General features: G+C 45.2%; 1 protein-coding gene across 2 annotated transcripts in view; it reads left to right on the top strand.

The window, feature by feature from the left end:
- Nucleotides 1-7,817: 7,817 nt before the first annotated feature.
- Nucleotides 7,818-15,479, top strand: part of MEAF6 (MYST/Esa1 associated factor 6) — a 32,248-nt gene continuing 24,586 nt past the window's right edge. For both annotated transcript variants that reach the window (XM_089688805.1, XM_089688806.1), the window contains exons 1-3: nt 7,818-7,956; nt 13,933-14,048; nt 14,226-14,313. In XM_089688805.1, the coding sequence (XP_089544931.1) occupies nt 7,867-7,956; nt 13,933-14,048; nt 14,226-14,313 (294 nt within the window). In that variant the 5' untranslated portion in view covers nt 7,818-7,866. The remainder of the gene's footprint in view (nt 7,957-13,932; nt 14,049-14,225; nt 14,314-15,479) is intronic.

Raw genomic sequence — 15,479 nt, forward strand, 5'->3', positions numbered from 1 at the left:
GTCACCAGGTATAACAGCGGGCACTGGGTCACCAGGCATCAGGTCATTTGGCTCGCCAGCGGGCACCGCGTCATCTGGCAAGGCAGTGGGCACCGAGTCACCAGGTACGACAGCGGGCTCTGAGTCAATTGGCACGACAGCGGGCACCGGATCAGGTACCGGATCATCTGGATCAACAGCGGGCATCGAGTCAACTGGCCTAATAGGATCGTCAGGCTGGATCAGTTCATCATGCTGGGTAGAGGCATCAGGCTGAATGCCGGCGTCCGGCGGAGTAGAGGCTTCAGGCCGAGTAGAGGCTTCAGGCCGAGTAGAGGCTTCAGGCCGAGTAGAGGCTTCAGGCCGAGTAGAGGCATCAGGCCGAGTAGAGGCATCAGGCCGAGTAGAGGCTTCAGGCCGAGTAGAGGCATCAGGCCGAGTAGAGGCATCAGGCCGAGTAGAGGCTTCAGGCCGAGTAGAGGCATCAGGCCGAGTAGAGGCATCAGGCCGAGTAGAGGCTTCAGGCCGAGTAGAGGCATCAGGCCGAGTACAGGCATCAGGCCGAGTACAGGCATCAGGCCGAGTAGAGGCATCAGGCCGAGTAGAGGCATCAGGCTGAGTAGAGGCTTCAGGCTGAACCACGGAAGGCAGGTTCACCGGTTTGGATACTGGCAGGATGGTATTGGTTGGAAAGAATTTTCGCTTTTTTCTGGTTTTAACTACTGGAGCACTGCAAGTAAACGCAGGTCTGCAAACGAATGGAGCAGCTGGAGACAGAGAAGAACTGGAGGATGGAACAGGAGAGGGAGCAGTTGCTACAGAGGGATTTTTTACAGGGTTAAAGGCAGGATAGGTGCAGCGAGTGGGAACAGGGTACTGACATGCGGTAGATAGCAGGGCAGGAGGAGCTGTTGGGAATGCAGGAATAGAGTTTTGAGGAAATAGATTAGAAGCAGGACTGGGTTTTTGTAAGCTGACTGAGGCTGGGTGCAACAAGTCTGTCCATGTCTGCAGTATGGGTTGAACAAAGCTGAGCTTACACAAAGCCTGTCTGACCAAAGACTGCACTGCGTTTATACAATCTCTTAGTGTCTGTGGTGAACATGTGGAATAACGCTCCAGAAAGTAACCCACATCATCCTCTAATAACCACACCAGGGACTCTACCTGGTCTGCACTAAATGGTGGCAAAAATTCATCCCTGCATTCGGGGGTACCAGATGAAACCAACTCAGCACAAACCTCAATCAAAGGCTGCACCTCAGAGAACTCTGTGCCCTGATCTACTAGAACATGAGCGAGCCGTATACATTCTAGCAGTTCATCCCGGGGATACTCCTTCAGAGTTTGACAAGCATACTCCCTGTCATCAAACACTAGCAGATATAAATACGCAACCTCATCCAGATCCATCCTTCCCATCAACAAGCCAAGATGGCTTCCCTGTGCAGCCACTTCTGGTCAGGATTGGCCTTGGTGTAATGTCAGGGCTCCCGGGTATGACCAGAGGTATGTGACTGACGCAGGGAAACGCAGGCTTCAGATATGTTATAAACAATGTAATTTATTAACACTAACCATACAAACATAAACGCAGTGCAAACAAACCAACCACCCACAGATAACAGTACATACAATGCAAGCGTCGTCAGGCAGGCCGGGTCAATATCAGTCGGGCAGGTAGGTACAGGGGAAGCAAGCGAAGAATGGTCGGGGTCACAGGCCAGGTTCAGCAGGTAGCGGGCAGCGTGGTACAGAGGGTCAGGCAGAGGAGAATGGTCAGACAAGCCAGGGATCAGAGCAGGGTCAGCAGAGAATCAGACAGGAACAGAGAGCAGGAACAGGATACAGGGCTCAAGAGAAACACAACACCAAGGCAGAGTCTGCAGGTCTGAATGTCCCTTAAATACACCAGTATAATTAGTTCCAGGTGTTTGACTGGCTGCAAGGTTGAGTCTCTGATTGCTGGGAGCACCCGCTGGCCAGCCCTGGTTCCTGCAGCTCATAAGGCAGCTGAGTCCCACTATTGCTGGCCAGTCCATTCCTGACAGTAGGTGACCAAATACTTATTTTCCACCATAATTTGCAAATAAATTCTTTCCAAATCAGCCAATGTGATTGTCTGGATTTTTTTTTCTCATTTTGTCTCTCATAGTTGAGGTCTACCTATAATGCCACTTACAGGCCTCTCTCATCTTTTTAAGTGGGAGAACTTGCATAGTTGGTGGCTGACTAAATACTTTTTTGCCCCACTGTATGAGTCTGTCACAACATAAATGAAATAACGTGAATACAACTATGCATTTATATCACCATTTTCTGTTTTATACTAGTTGCACTCCATATATGTTTGCCACATTTATTTATGGTATTTATATGGTCACTTTTTAGTCGTTTTACGTCACATGGCCTTTTGATGCACATTGTGTTATGACCCTTTAGTCGCATGGTCACAATTTTTGGCCTCACTGTGCATTGTTATTGTCATTCTTCTGTGATAAGTGGTTTGTCCACTTTTAATATTAAACACTTCATTTTGTATTTTTCACATTTTGCTCCACTTTCTCATCAGTTGTATTCACATTATTTCATTTATGTTGTGACGGACTCATATGTCCCACTATTACTGTGATTTAGTTAATATTTTATTTCTCCCTGATCATTTCCGTGCGTTTTGCCCATGGTCACGATTTATTGTCTGTTACACCTTTTGGTCCTCATTTTGGACCTTTATTATTTCACCTTTCCTTTCACTCCCATATTTCTTCCATTTACGGTGTATTGGTGTATTATCTATTGTCTTCTCATCTCATTATTTGTTTTGGAATATCTGTGGCATTATTGTGATTAGCGCAACAACATTTTTTGTTTGTTGTTTTTTGCTAATGGTATAGCAAGGTGTGTGCTGCTGTCCCAATAGTCCCATCTTTTCTAGTAGCAGCGCAAAAAGTTTTGTACTTATTTTTTACTCACCAGATATCGTGGCCCATTCAAACCTGACTTGTGGTGAGTGCCAGCGTAGTACAGATCATCAATCAGTAAGCCCTTCATCAATTAGAGACTGATATGATGGTGGGACATCCCCCAAACTATTCCCCCCCCCCCGTAATCAGGGAGAGATTTGAAAAGAAACTCATAGCGTGAATCCATTAAAAACCATTTATTGGATAGAAAGTATTGCTCATGAAATAAATGAAAGCATGCCAAAATATCCACAGTAACCATAAAGGGTATCTGTATATCACTGGAGGGAGCATTTCACCCAATCCTCCTCGCTGCTTGTGAGCAATACGTATCAAAGGGAACCCTTTGACAAGGTCTGGTGATGAAACACGTGCCAGGGTCGAACAGCACAACATATTCTGTAATGAGGCATCCACCTTATATCCCCCCGCCGGAAGTGACGTATCGCTCGCAAGGAGGATCGGGTGAGATGCCACTGAATTGGGGGAGGTTTTCCTCTCAAATGACCCCTAATGGTGGCTTTGTGAGGCTCCCACAAAGTGACGGCCAAGGATACAGAGCCCACATTGTCCGTAAAATAGGACTGAATGTGCGAGAGAACCTGGGAGCAAGAAACCTGAGTAGTGAGAAGGGATTTGTTGAGTCTCCACAAAAAAGAGGGCCGATCCAAAGCAGAAAGACACAGTGAGAAGACCAAAGGGTCATGCTCAGACCAGGGTGAGGTCGAGATGACAATCTTTTGAATTAAAGATAAATGTTTGAAGGAAATGAAAACGTGATCTATTCTACAAAAGCTCAAGTGTGGGGCCAAATAAAAAGTGTATTCCCGCGACGTAGGATGCATTTCCCGCCAGACATCTACCAACCCATAAGCTTGCAACATATCACGCAATTTAGATTCCTGAGAGGTCATGGTTAGGGGTCCCCCCCGTCGGGTAACGGCGATTGACAGAGGAATTAAGAGCAGCGTTCGAATCACCCAGCAATAAGAGAATACCACGTTGGTGATCCGAAATCACCTTCAACAAGTGAGAAAAAAAATTTGTGTTGAAATCTATTTGGCGCGTAATAACCCACCAGGGTCACCTCCTGGTCCCAAAGGGTTCCCCGGAGGAGCAAATACCTGCCAGTGGGATCAGCTATTTCCAGGTTGCAAGTGAACAGCAGATTGCGTCTAAAAGCAATCACCACGCCCCTATGCTTCTCAATGGCTGGAGCAGAGAAAAAGGTTGGATAATGGTGAGAGAGGTAGCGCGGCGCGGAGGACTGAGAAACCTTGTCTCCTGCAGACAGACTACGTCCACGTCCTGGGACTTAAGATGATGGAACACTTTAGATCGCTTGGTCGGAGAGTTAAAACCATGGATATTTTGAGAAAAAAATCTTCAAAGGTTTTAAAGCCATACTGAGACAAATGAATTCAGCTGCCAAAGTATGCTAGGAATAACGGTCCAATCTTCAAATGCAACCTTACCCTGGGCTGCCCTGGATCCGTGAGAAAGGAGAAAAAAGAAGCAGACAAGAAACAAGAGACAGAAGAAGAAAATGTACACTCCAAGATAGTGTAACGAAACCACAATCAGTGGAAACTGCGTCCCTACCGCAAGGACACACATAGGGGGTGGCTCTACCACCGGGCACATGGGTGCGTCATAGACAACATAATACATAATAAACCTGCATTGGGAGGGAAAGGGAAGGGGAAGGAGAAGAAAAAAAAAAAAAAGGGGGGGGGGAACATATCAGGCAAAAAGACGTCAAGTACATTACCGTAAGGAATGCATAATGTGATACCAAAAGATATAGAAAAAATGTAGGCAGATACATAGACATATTAGCATAATAAAAAAGGTGGCATTCCCGGGTCATGGGCCCATACGATCGGAAACAGCACCAATCGTATAAGGCATAGGGCCATGTGCCGGTATATGTGAAGAGGTACAATAACACCCTCCCCCACCAAAAAAAAAAAAACCCAGGAGCCGGCGGGAGCCAGAGATCCCATAACCAAAATCGTGGAATAACAATAACAGTAGCGGAAAAAAAAATTCAACTCAAAATTGGATAGCGAGGAGGCGGCGGGAAACGAGGATCACCACCAGCACGGACCAGTGTTGTACGGAAGAATATGTCAAACTGTAAGACTAAACCCGCAACCTACAAAAAACATACAAAAAGTTCGCCCTACAAGGGCCAGTCAAGGTCTCCACCCCATCAGAAACATGGAGAGTCACATCAGTGGATCAAGCCATCTGAAAAGCGTGTCCCAAAAGACTACAGGGAGGGAGGACACCTTCTGCTTCCAATTGCCTACGTGATCAGACCGGAAGCGGGTACCTGTCAAATTTGGGTACCTACCCCCCAAAGGTGCCAATCCTTAATGGGGAGTGGGGGAGCAGTCCTTAAAGCGGAACTTCCCCTTTTGGGTGGAGCTCCGCTTTAAGGTTTGGTGGCTGTTTGGCAACTCGAACTTTCAGCTCCCTCCACAGATTTTCAATCGGATTAAGGTCTGGAGACTGGCTAGGCCACTCTAGGACCTTAATGTGCTTCTTCTTGAGCCACTCCTTTGTTGCCTTGGCCGTGTGTTTTGGGTCATTGTCATGCTGGAACACCCATCCACGACCCATTTTCAATGCCCTGCTAAGGGAAGAAGGTTCTCACCCAAGATTTGATGATACATTGCCCTGTCCATCGTCACTTTTTTGCGGTGCAGGTGTCCTGTCCCCCAAAGCAGAATGTTTCCACCACGTTTGACAGTTGGGATGGTGTCCTTGGGGTCATAGGCAGCATTCCTCCTCCTCCAAACACAGTGAGTTGAGTTGATGCCAAAGAGCTTGATTTTGGTGCAGTTGTCCTGTCCCCTTAGCAGAAAAAACACCCCCAAAGCAGAATGTTTCCACCACGTTTGACAGTTGGGATGGTGTTCTTGGGGTCATAGGCAGCATTCCTCCTCCTCCAAACACAGCGAGTTGAGTTGATGCCAAAGAGCTTGATTTTGGTCTCATCAGACCACAACACTTTCAACCAGTCCTCCTCTTCATCATTCAGATGTTCAGTGGCAAACTTCAGATGGGCCTGGACATGTGCTTTCTTGAGCAGATGGACCTTGCAAGCACTGCAGGATTTCAATCCTTGCTGGCGTAATGTGTTACCAATTGTTTTCTTGGTGACTGTGTGTTACTAAACCCACAACAGTAAAATCAGTCTGTATATGCAGTAAAGCATGTTTGTTATACTCACTGTGGAACAGGGGCGGACTGACAACTCATGGGACCCCTGGGCAATAGGGGATCATGGGGCCGTGTCCTTGCCCAAACTCAAAAAAGCCTATGAAAAAGGTACCAGGGGCATCTCATGGGGCCCCCTACTGACCTCGGGCAGTGCCCAAGTTTCCAAATAGTCAGGCCGCCCCTGCTGTAGAACCTAAGGGGTCAATTCTCTGCAGTGTGTAAAAAGGATGTTTGATCCTGTCTTCTCCGATCCTCACCTTCTTTCACTGTCCCCAATCCATCTGTTAATAGTACAGAGCCCTAGGAGTCACTCTGCCCATGTTCAGTTTAGTGTGTATGATGTTTTTTTTTTCTTTGGGAGGGTACACGTGATCAGCACAAGGCCAATCAGCACTGTCCAAACGGTCAGAGGTTATGCAGCCTCGTAAGACAGTCAACGGAGATTGAAAATTCTTCCTACAAGCTTTAACCATTGCTCTGCTGGGCACTGATAGAAGTCACAAGATTGCTGTATACTGCTGATAAGAAAAGGTATTTAGCAGTTTATATTTACTAAAATACTTGCATTTCCATGTTCTGTGGGAGGCCGGATATAGTGAATGCAGGGTCATGGGTTTAGAGCTCATACACACTTGTGCAACTTGTCATGCGACTTTGGGGTCCAAAGTCACATGACAAGTCACACCCTATATTTCCCAATGAGTATCATTCATATCTGTGCGACTTTTAAGTTGCAGGGACTTGAAAGTAGTTCCTGCACAGGGGCGGACTGACCATTTGGAAACTCGGGCACTGCCCGAGGTCAGTAGGGGGAAAATGAGATGCCCCTGGTACCTTTATCAAAGGCTTTTTTGAGTTTGGGCAAGGACACAGGGGCTCCATGATCCCCTATTGCCCGGGGGCCCCATGATTTGTCAGTCCGCCCGTTTCTGCACTACTTTGATCTGATTATCATGTGACTTGAGGGCCACAGACTTCAATATAAACCATCCAAAGTCGCATGAACATCATTCCTGAATGTTACACAGGCAACTTGTGTGCAACTTTGTACAGAACAATCATCTTTGGTCAAAGTCGCACTCCTCAAAAGTTGCATCAAACTGTGCTGTAAAGCCGCAATGAAAACCGTATAATTTTAAAGTCGCATAAGAGCGAATGGAGCCTTATGCAGGCCATAGACGGTTCATTTATTGGCCGATTTTCGCACCTAGTGGGGCAATGTCATTGGTCAATTTTTGCAGTTCCTCCTCTTTTATCGCTCATGCTGAAAAATTTGCGAAAAACAGACGATTTTCGCAATCATTGGTGGCAACAGAACAACCGATTTTTCGTTTTGCGGCCAATAAACAAACTGTCTATGGCCTGCATTAGTAAGCCTTTAAATGATGCATTTTTTTTAGACGTTTAGAAAAAGCCAGCTGAGGAGAAAACAGGACAGAGTTTGGAAACAGGGACAGTCCCTCCAAGTAGAGGCAGCCAGGACTATGCATATCTGCACAAACACTCAAGACCTTCTTTATTCTGAAACATTTGCTGCAAACGTCCATGTGGTGACTTCTGCTCATTAGCTGAGGGGAATGCTGAACCGAATCCATCCCGCCTAGTAGTCAGCCGCCGTACACCGTGCAAAGGAGTGGAAGTGGGCAGGTTTATATACTCCTCAGAGCCCCTCCCTCCTTCTCCACACTCCATCATGGCGATGCATAACAAGGCCACAACGCCTCAGATTCCAGATACCCGCCGGGAACTGGCCGAGCTAGTGAAACGGAAACAGGAGCTAGCGGTAAAGTGACTTTCCTTACTAATACCGAATGCTGGACGGATCAATCCGCTTAAACCGGCTTAGCGGTCCGTTTACATTTCCTTCGCATTATATAAACGGCACCTCTTCCTCTCGCGTTACCTTCGTTTTCGCTGCTGGGTTACGTGAATCTCGGCATTGCTACGTAGCGTACGTAGAATGGTGTGGTCTGTAATGGGCTGCGCCATTGGCGTTGCGCAGCGTTTGTAGTAGAATGGCGTAGTGTACGCTTTTGACGTAGGTTCAGCCTTATCGTTGAATGGAAAGAGGGCGGTGATGGTGGCGGGAAAGAGAAATACAGGGGGTGGGGACAGGCTGAGAGAAAATATGGTGTTTTAGTACGCAGTGTGTTCAAACCTATGGTATACAATGTATGCTTTGGTTTCAGCAGTATATTTTGTGTGATATGGCTCTCCATGGTGAAAGGTTAAAAAAAGGCTTAGTACTTTGTGCAGCAAGTGCACCTGTCTTTCTGTGATCCCAGATGATCTGTCCAGGCAGAGTGTCCCTATGGGAAGTATAGGAAGAGCCCTTGGCCTAAGAAAATGACCTTAGGCCATTATATTATTATTATACAGGATTTATATAGTGCCAACAGTTTGCTGAGTGCTTTACAATATCATGGGAGACAATACAGCAACAATACAGTTCAATACAAGAGGTATAGGAGGGCCCTGATCCGTGGAGCTTACAATCTAAGAGCCCATATGTTCCCAACATAAATGTACCCTTTCCAAAGCAAAATGTGGAATAAAAAGTCCTGGTTGCATATCTGTGAACAGTACAAACCAACCACATGGGCAGCACAGTGGCTATATGGTCAGCACTTCTGCCTGGCAGTACTAGGGTCGTTGGTTCAAATCCCAACCACAGCACCACCTGCCTGGAGTTTGCATGTTCTCCCTGTGCCTGCGTGGGTTTCCTCCGGGTGCTTCCGTTTCCTCCCACACTCCAAAGACATGCTGGTAGGTTCATTGGATCCTGTCTAAATTGGCCCTAGTATGTGTATGTATGAATGTGAGTTAGGGACCTTAGATTGTACACCCCTTGAGGGTTAGGGACTGATGTGAATGTACAATATATCCGTGTAAAGCGCTGCATAAATTGACGGCGCTATATAAGTACCTGAAATAATAACCACATGTCTAGTAGTATAAGCTTATCGTTGCCAGGGCGTTTTTTGCAATTTTTTTGCACACGTTTAAAAAAAATAATTTTATGCCTGAAGATTGCGTAAACCCCCCCAAAAAAAAGCAGACACCCCAGAGAATAAAATAGTGGCAGCTGCCATTTTTTTATGTCACACAATATTACCGCAAAGGTCTAGGAAACGCAACATTTCAGTAAAAAATACACTAAAGTCATTTTCAGGGCTCACAAATGAAATAAATTACCCATTTTTTTAATGAACTATAAAAGACGAAGTTGTGTCAAGTAAATGGATGCCCAACATGTCAAACCTTAAATTTGCGCGTGCCTGTGAAATGGCACCAAACTTCACCTTATATTGTCCATAGGAGACGCTTTAAAAGCCCCACCTCCTATACATCAGTTTTATATCAGAAATATTGCTCTCCAGCGTGCGCGGCAATATGTAACGTGTATCGCAATCAAAGCTTTCATGTGTAGGCACCCCTAACGTGCGTTTACATTCATCCGAGTGTATGTGTGGGGGGGCTTCAAATTTTTTAATTTTTTTACAATTTAAAAAAATTTACTTTTTTTTTTTTTTATACACGTCATGGGTCCCATCACAAAAAGTCTCCTATGTGATAATTTTTTGGCAACAGGCTCTCTTTAGCCACTTGCCTACCGGGCACTTTCACCCCCTTCCTGCCCAGGCCAGTTTTCAGCTTTTAGTGCTGTTGCACTTTGACTATTGTGCGGTCATGCAATACAGTACACGTGAAATTTAAATTTTTTTTTTAGACATATAGAGATTTCTTTTGGTGGTATTTAATCACCACTGGGGATTTTTGTTTTTCGCTAAACAAATGAAAACATTTTTTTCTTAGTTTCTGTTATAAAATTTTGCTCACAGGTTATTTTTCTCTTTCACTGATGTGCGCTCATAAGGCTGCACTGATGGGCATTGATGTGCAGCTCTGATCACATGATGTGATAAACTGCCAATCACAGCTCCCTTTTACCACGTGATCAGCTGTGTCCACTGACGCAACTGATCACAATGTAAATACATTTGCTGATTACTGGCTCTTCTATTTCCTCATGCTGTGACAGCTTAAGGAAAAAGCAGCCGATAACTGGCAAATGTATTTACATTGTGATCAGTTGTCAGTAGACACAGCTGATCACGTGGTAAAAGGGAGCTGTGATTGGCCCTTTATCTTGTCATGTGATCAGCCGTGTCTGACGGAAACTGCGATCACAGACCTCACCAGGTGCACGCCCCAGGGTGCGGGAGGCGCGGTTCTGGAGGTCGTCATAGAACGCCCTCCCAGAACAAGACAACCGCACTGTAGCCATCATTTGGCTGTAGTCTGGTGGTTAATGGGACATCTGGAGTCTAAAAGACCCTGGATGTCTCACTTGTGCTCCACTGAATTAAATGCAGTGGAGATCGCAGTGCTTTACGTTCTTTCCCAGCCATACTGGCCGAGAACACTAACATGGGAATGCAGAAGTCACATGTGTCGGTTTCTGGTCAGCAACAAGAAGGGAAGGAGTGGATGTGTGTCTGCTCTACTTCCTCCCCTCTACCTGGTGGCACCCACTATGCTGGGCCTGCAGGTGGGCAATTGGAGCCCGGGTTCTGCTTTAAGGGCTTGTTCACACAGGTAGCTAGGTTGGATGGTAAAAATGGGTAGTAGGGTTACAGTTTTAAAACCCCCTTGAGCTACCGTGGCCAGATGAGGTTGTACACATCAGTCATTGTTTTCTTACGCAGGTGCATCTAATTCACACATTTTATGTTAATTAGGGAAAAGGGGGCCTAAAAAAAATATATATATTTTTATTTGGGGGGGGGGGGTTATCAATTTTTTTTTTTCTCTGAACTCTAGGAATTGCGCACAATGTAAGTATGCATATCTCATACTGCTGGTGAAGCTGGACATTGCTGACTACTACAGTGATAGCTGTGATCTTCTGAGCCCTGCTCGGGTTCTCCCCTTTATGGAACACAGAGGGCTGTTTGAAGGCACTGCTACCATTCGTAGAGCACCTTGTATTTTTTTTTTTTTATATGCATACAATTTGTTCTCTGATTAGACAAAGTGGAGAGAGAGGATAATGAAGTCACCTTTTACTGAACTTACATCTTTCCTTTTGGGGTGATCCTCTGAACAATGAGGATGCCAAATACAGCAATAGAATGCTCCAGGACAGCGTGGTTGTGTCTCTTCACTATATTTGGGTTTCTCCTCATTCTCAGGACATCACCATCTCCATTGCTGAAGCCAGGCATAATATAAAAATGTTTTCTAACTTCCAATGGGCTCCCATTGCTGTCTCAGCCAATGAGGAGGAAGTCTCCAGACAGCAGTGGCTGTCAAGAATGTCCTTGGATCAGAGGGCTCAGTAAGGATTGGGGGGGCGGCCTTTAGACCCACGTTAAAGGCCTGTTCACAGCGGTGGCTGACATGCCGTAGGTTGGTTTTGATGCTCTGATAGCAGCACACTACACTACTAATTTATTATTTATTTTTTTTACAGTGTGTCAATTTGGTAATTTCTATTGGCTGCAGCACGGTGTGAGGTGTGCACTGCTTGCAGTATTTCCTTTCAGTACATGCCACCATAGCGTGGTGATGTGAACTGGCCAGGTAGGAGGCAACACAGACCTACTGCACGTAGTGTGAACAGGCCCTTATTGCAGGGATTTGAGATTCAAGCAAGGTCCACTTTACAGGCTTGTTAACACCATGGTGAATGAAAAATCACACCTTGGAATATATGATCACCAGTGCTCTGATGATCAGTGTAGATGTCCCCTCCGCGGAATGCCGATTACTGGCTCTCCTCTCGAGCTGTCAGCGGGACAGCTCGAGAGGAGAGAAATGCCGATAACCGGCATTTCCCTGTTTACATGTGATCGGCTGTGATTGGACACAGCTGATCACATGACCGAGCCGACGTCTTCGGCTCCTTCCGTGGATCGGTGATCCACTGTGTCCGAGGAACACAGCGCACCGCCGAACGCTGCACACTCCCGGAGCCGCGTATGCGCGGTGAGAATGGGAGGACGTCATGTGACGTCCTCCTAGGACGAGAGAACCACCTTGCGCCTGTCATTGGACTATATGGCGGGAGGTGGTTAAAATGGAAATACATGTCGTAATCTGACTACAATCTCCTTTTTATATATATCAGAACTATGCACTGGGAGAGCCTACCTGTGAGCATAGCCTCAAAGTAAACCTGTTCTAATAGAAATACCTCCTCCTAAAAATAAATAAATACAAATAATATGCTGGTTGCCAAGAGAGTGCTAGAGGTTCAACATCATTGTCTTGGAGCAAATATACATAACAGCAAAGTTGAGAGCATATTCTGAGGCCCTTGTTTGCATACTTGTTTTTGTTTACAAATGTATTGAAGCAACAGAGCGAGCATGGTGGCTCTTGTAGAAGTTCTATCAGCGATGGCAGTATCCATTGTTCTTGTGGGAAAAGCTTCACTGAAACCTATTGATAATTTAAAAGATCGTTCTAAGTAATTTAACCACTTGCCTACAGGGCACTTATATCCCCTTCCTGCCCAGGCCAATTTCCAGCTTTCAGCGCTGTCACACTTTGACAATTGCGCGGTCATGCAACACTGTACCCATATGAAATTTTTATAATTTGTTTTGTGACAGAGCTTTATTTTGGTGGTATTTAGTCACCTCTGGGTTTTTTATTTTTTCTTAAACAAACCAAAAACCACTGAAAATTTTGAAAAAAAAAAAGTTTTTTCTTAGTTTTTGTTTATAAAATTTTGTAAATAAGTGATTTTTCTCCTTCACTGATGTGCGCTAATGAGGCTGCAGTGATTGGCACTGATAGGTGGCACTGATGGGTATTGACAGACATCACTGATGGGCACTGAAAGGCAGCACTCATATGTGGCACTGATAGGCAGCACTGACTGGCACTGATAGGCAGCATTGTTAGGTGGCGCTGACTGGCACTGATAGGCGGTACTGATAGGTGGCACTGGCTGGCATTGATGGGTGACACTGAAAGGCAGCTCAGATGAGCACTGATATGTGGCATTGATGTGCACTGTTAGGCACTGAAATGTGACACTGATGGGCACTGGCAGCTGGCATGGATGAGCACTGACACATGGCACTGATGGATACTGACAGGTGGCACTGCTGGGGCTACACTGATCATCAGTGCTCTGATGATCAGTGTAGATGTCACCTCCGAGGAATGGTGATTACCGGCTCTCCTCTCCTCTCGAGCTGTCAGCGTGACAGCTCGTGAGGAGAGAAATGCCGATAACCGGAATTTCCCTGTTTACATGTGATCAGCTGTGATTGGACACAGATGATCACATGACCGAGCCAACATCTTCGGCTCTTTCCGTGGATCGGTGATCCGCTGTGTCCGAGGGACACAGTGCACTGCCGTTCACCGTGCTCCGGGAGCCGCGCATGCGCTGTGAGAATGGGAGGATGTCATATGACGTCCTCCCAAAACGAGAGAACCGCCTTGTGCCCATCATTTGTACTATATTGCAGGCGGGAGGCTGTTAAAGAATGTTACCACTATAAGAAAAGAAGGGAGAAAATATATTGCTGTTAGACTGAACAAGGCACATTCAAATTTGTAATGTACTTCAAGATGTGTGTTTTAAGAGGAGTATATTTGAACTGGTTGTTTTTAAATATTTCCTGTTTTTTACTGTTAGATCTGAGTCTTATCCCATTGAGTTAAATAGATGATAATTTGTGCTGCCTATTCTTTATATAATTTTATTTATTTACTTTTTTAAATTGCCTTCTTATAGGAGACCTTGGCAAATCTAGAACGCCAAATCTATGCTTTCGAAGGAAGTTATCTGGAAGATACCCAGATGTATGGGAATATCATCAGAGGATGGGACCGTTACTTAACAAATCAAAAGTAATTTTTTTTTTTCTGTAGGTCTGTCAGACTGGTTTGTGTGTTTTTGCTGTAAAAGGTTGCATCATATAAATATGCACATGCATTTAGTACACAGAAGAAATTCTGGGTTTTCTAAATGATCCTTTACTTATCCATCATAGTTGAATGTCTTTCTTTTTTTTTTTTTTCCTTTAGGAACTCAAACAGTAAAAATGATAGACGAAATCGAAAGTTCAAAGAAGCAGAAAGACTTTTTAGTAAATCTTCAGTAACTTCTGCAGCTGTGAGTATTTAAAACCGTTTTTGGCAATTTTGGAATTGATTAAGGTTAGGTTCACACTGCTGCGGGTATCGCACCTGCATTACTCACAACCACCCGCAGCCAAAAATTCGCTGTTCTGTAGAGATATTCATTCTTAATGCACCCCCACAGTGTGTTTGTGGGTGTGGGAATCGCAGGGAAATCACTTGGTGATTTCCCTGTGGCTGCATTTTGAAAATGTTGCAGGCACCCTTTTTTTTTTTTTCTTTTTTTCTTTTTTTTTTTTTTTTTGTTGCTGGGTGGAATAAAAACATGGCAGAAATGCACTACTTTCATTTCAGCAGCTTCTCAATTGAACTCTGTTGTAACACAAAATCAGTGCAGTTGCTCTAGCCCTGAGTAGAACATGTAAAGGGAAACACAATACATTTTTGCTTACACATGATTGGATGAAAGAATCAGCAGAGCTTCGCCTCAGTTCAGAGCTTCCACAGTATATTTACCTTTAGTAAATCAATTCCATTGTTTTACTAAATGCTGCAGTCCCAATTTTTAGTCCATTGTGCACGGGGAGCGGTTGTAAGCCCACACACACACTGCAGAGCTAGGGCACAGAGCTGAGTGTAATCTGAGAGCTGTTTGGAGCAAAGTGACACACCGCTCTTCACATATAGAGAAGATCTGAGGGTAGCTGAGTAATCTGTGTGCTGGAAGGGGGGTGGGTTGCTCCCTGGAGGCTGAGGTGTTGGTTTAAATGCATAGTTCACCTTTACCAAAAAAACTGCTTATGCAGATAAGGAGTGCCTGTAGATAAAATCAAGTATGTAACTTTAACCAAAGTTGCATAATGCCCTTGCTATTGGCTATTTACGTGCATCATGTAGCCTAATTAGAAAACTCCCCAGGGCGTTGCTAAGAGAAGCCCAGCTGTTATTATTCACCTCCACCATCACAGAAGTGAACTTTCTCTGATTCAAACCCCCTCACATGCTCTCTCTCTCCCCTTATGCAGTACCTTTTTGAGCTCCGCATTTGAGGGCTTGCTCCTGTCTTGGTGAAGTCAACAGTAACACAAGGTGTCTTAGCAGTGTCCTTAGCAACGTCCTGGGAGTATTCCAGTCAGGCTCCAGGTACTATGTAAATGGCTTAAACCTATGGGAATAGCATTATTCAACTTTGGTCAAGGC

This window comes from Staurois parvus, unplaced genomic scaffold (assembly GCF_062004578.1).
Source record: "Staurois parvus isolate SC_StPar_1 unplaced genomic scaffold, SC_StPar_1.0 ptg000454l, whole genome shotgun sequence".
Classification (NCBI taxonomy): Eukaryota; Metazoa; Chordata; class Amphibia; order Anura; family Ranidae; genus Staurois; species Staurois parvus.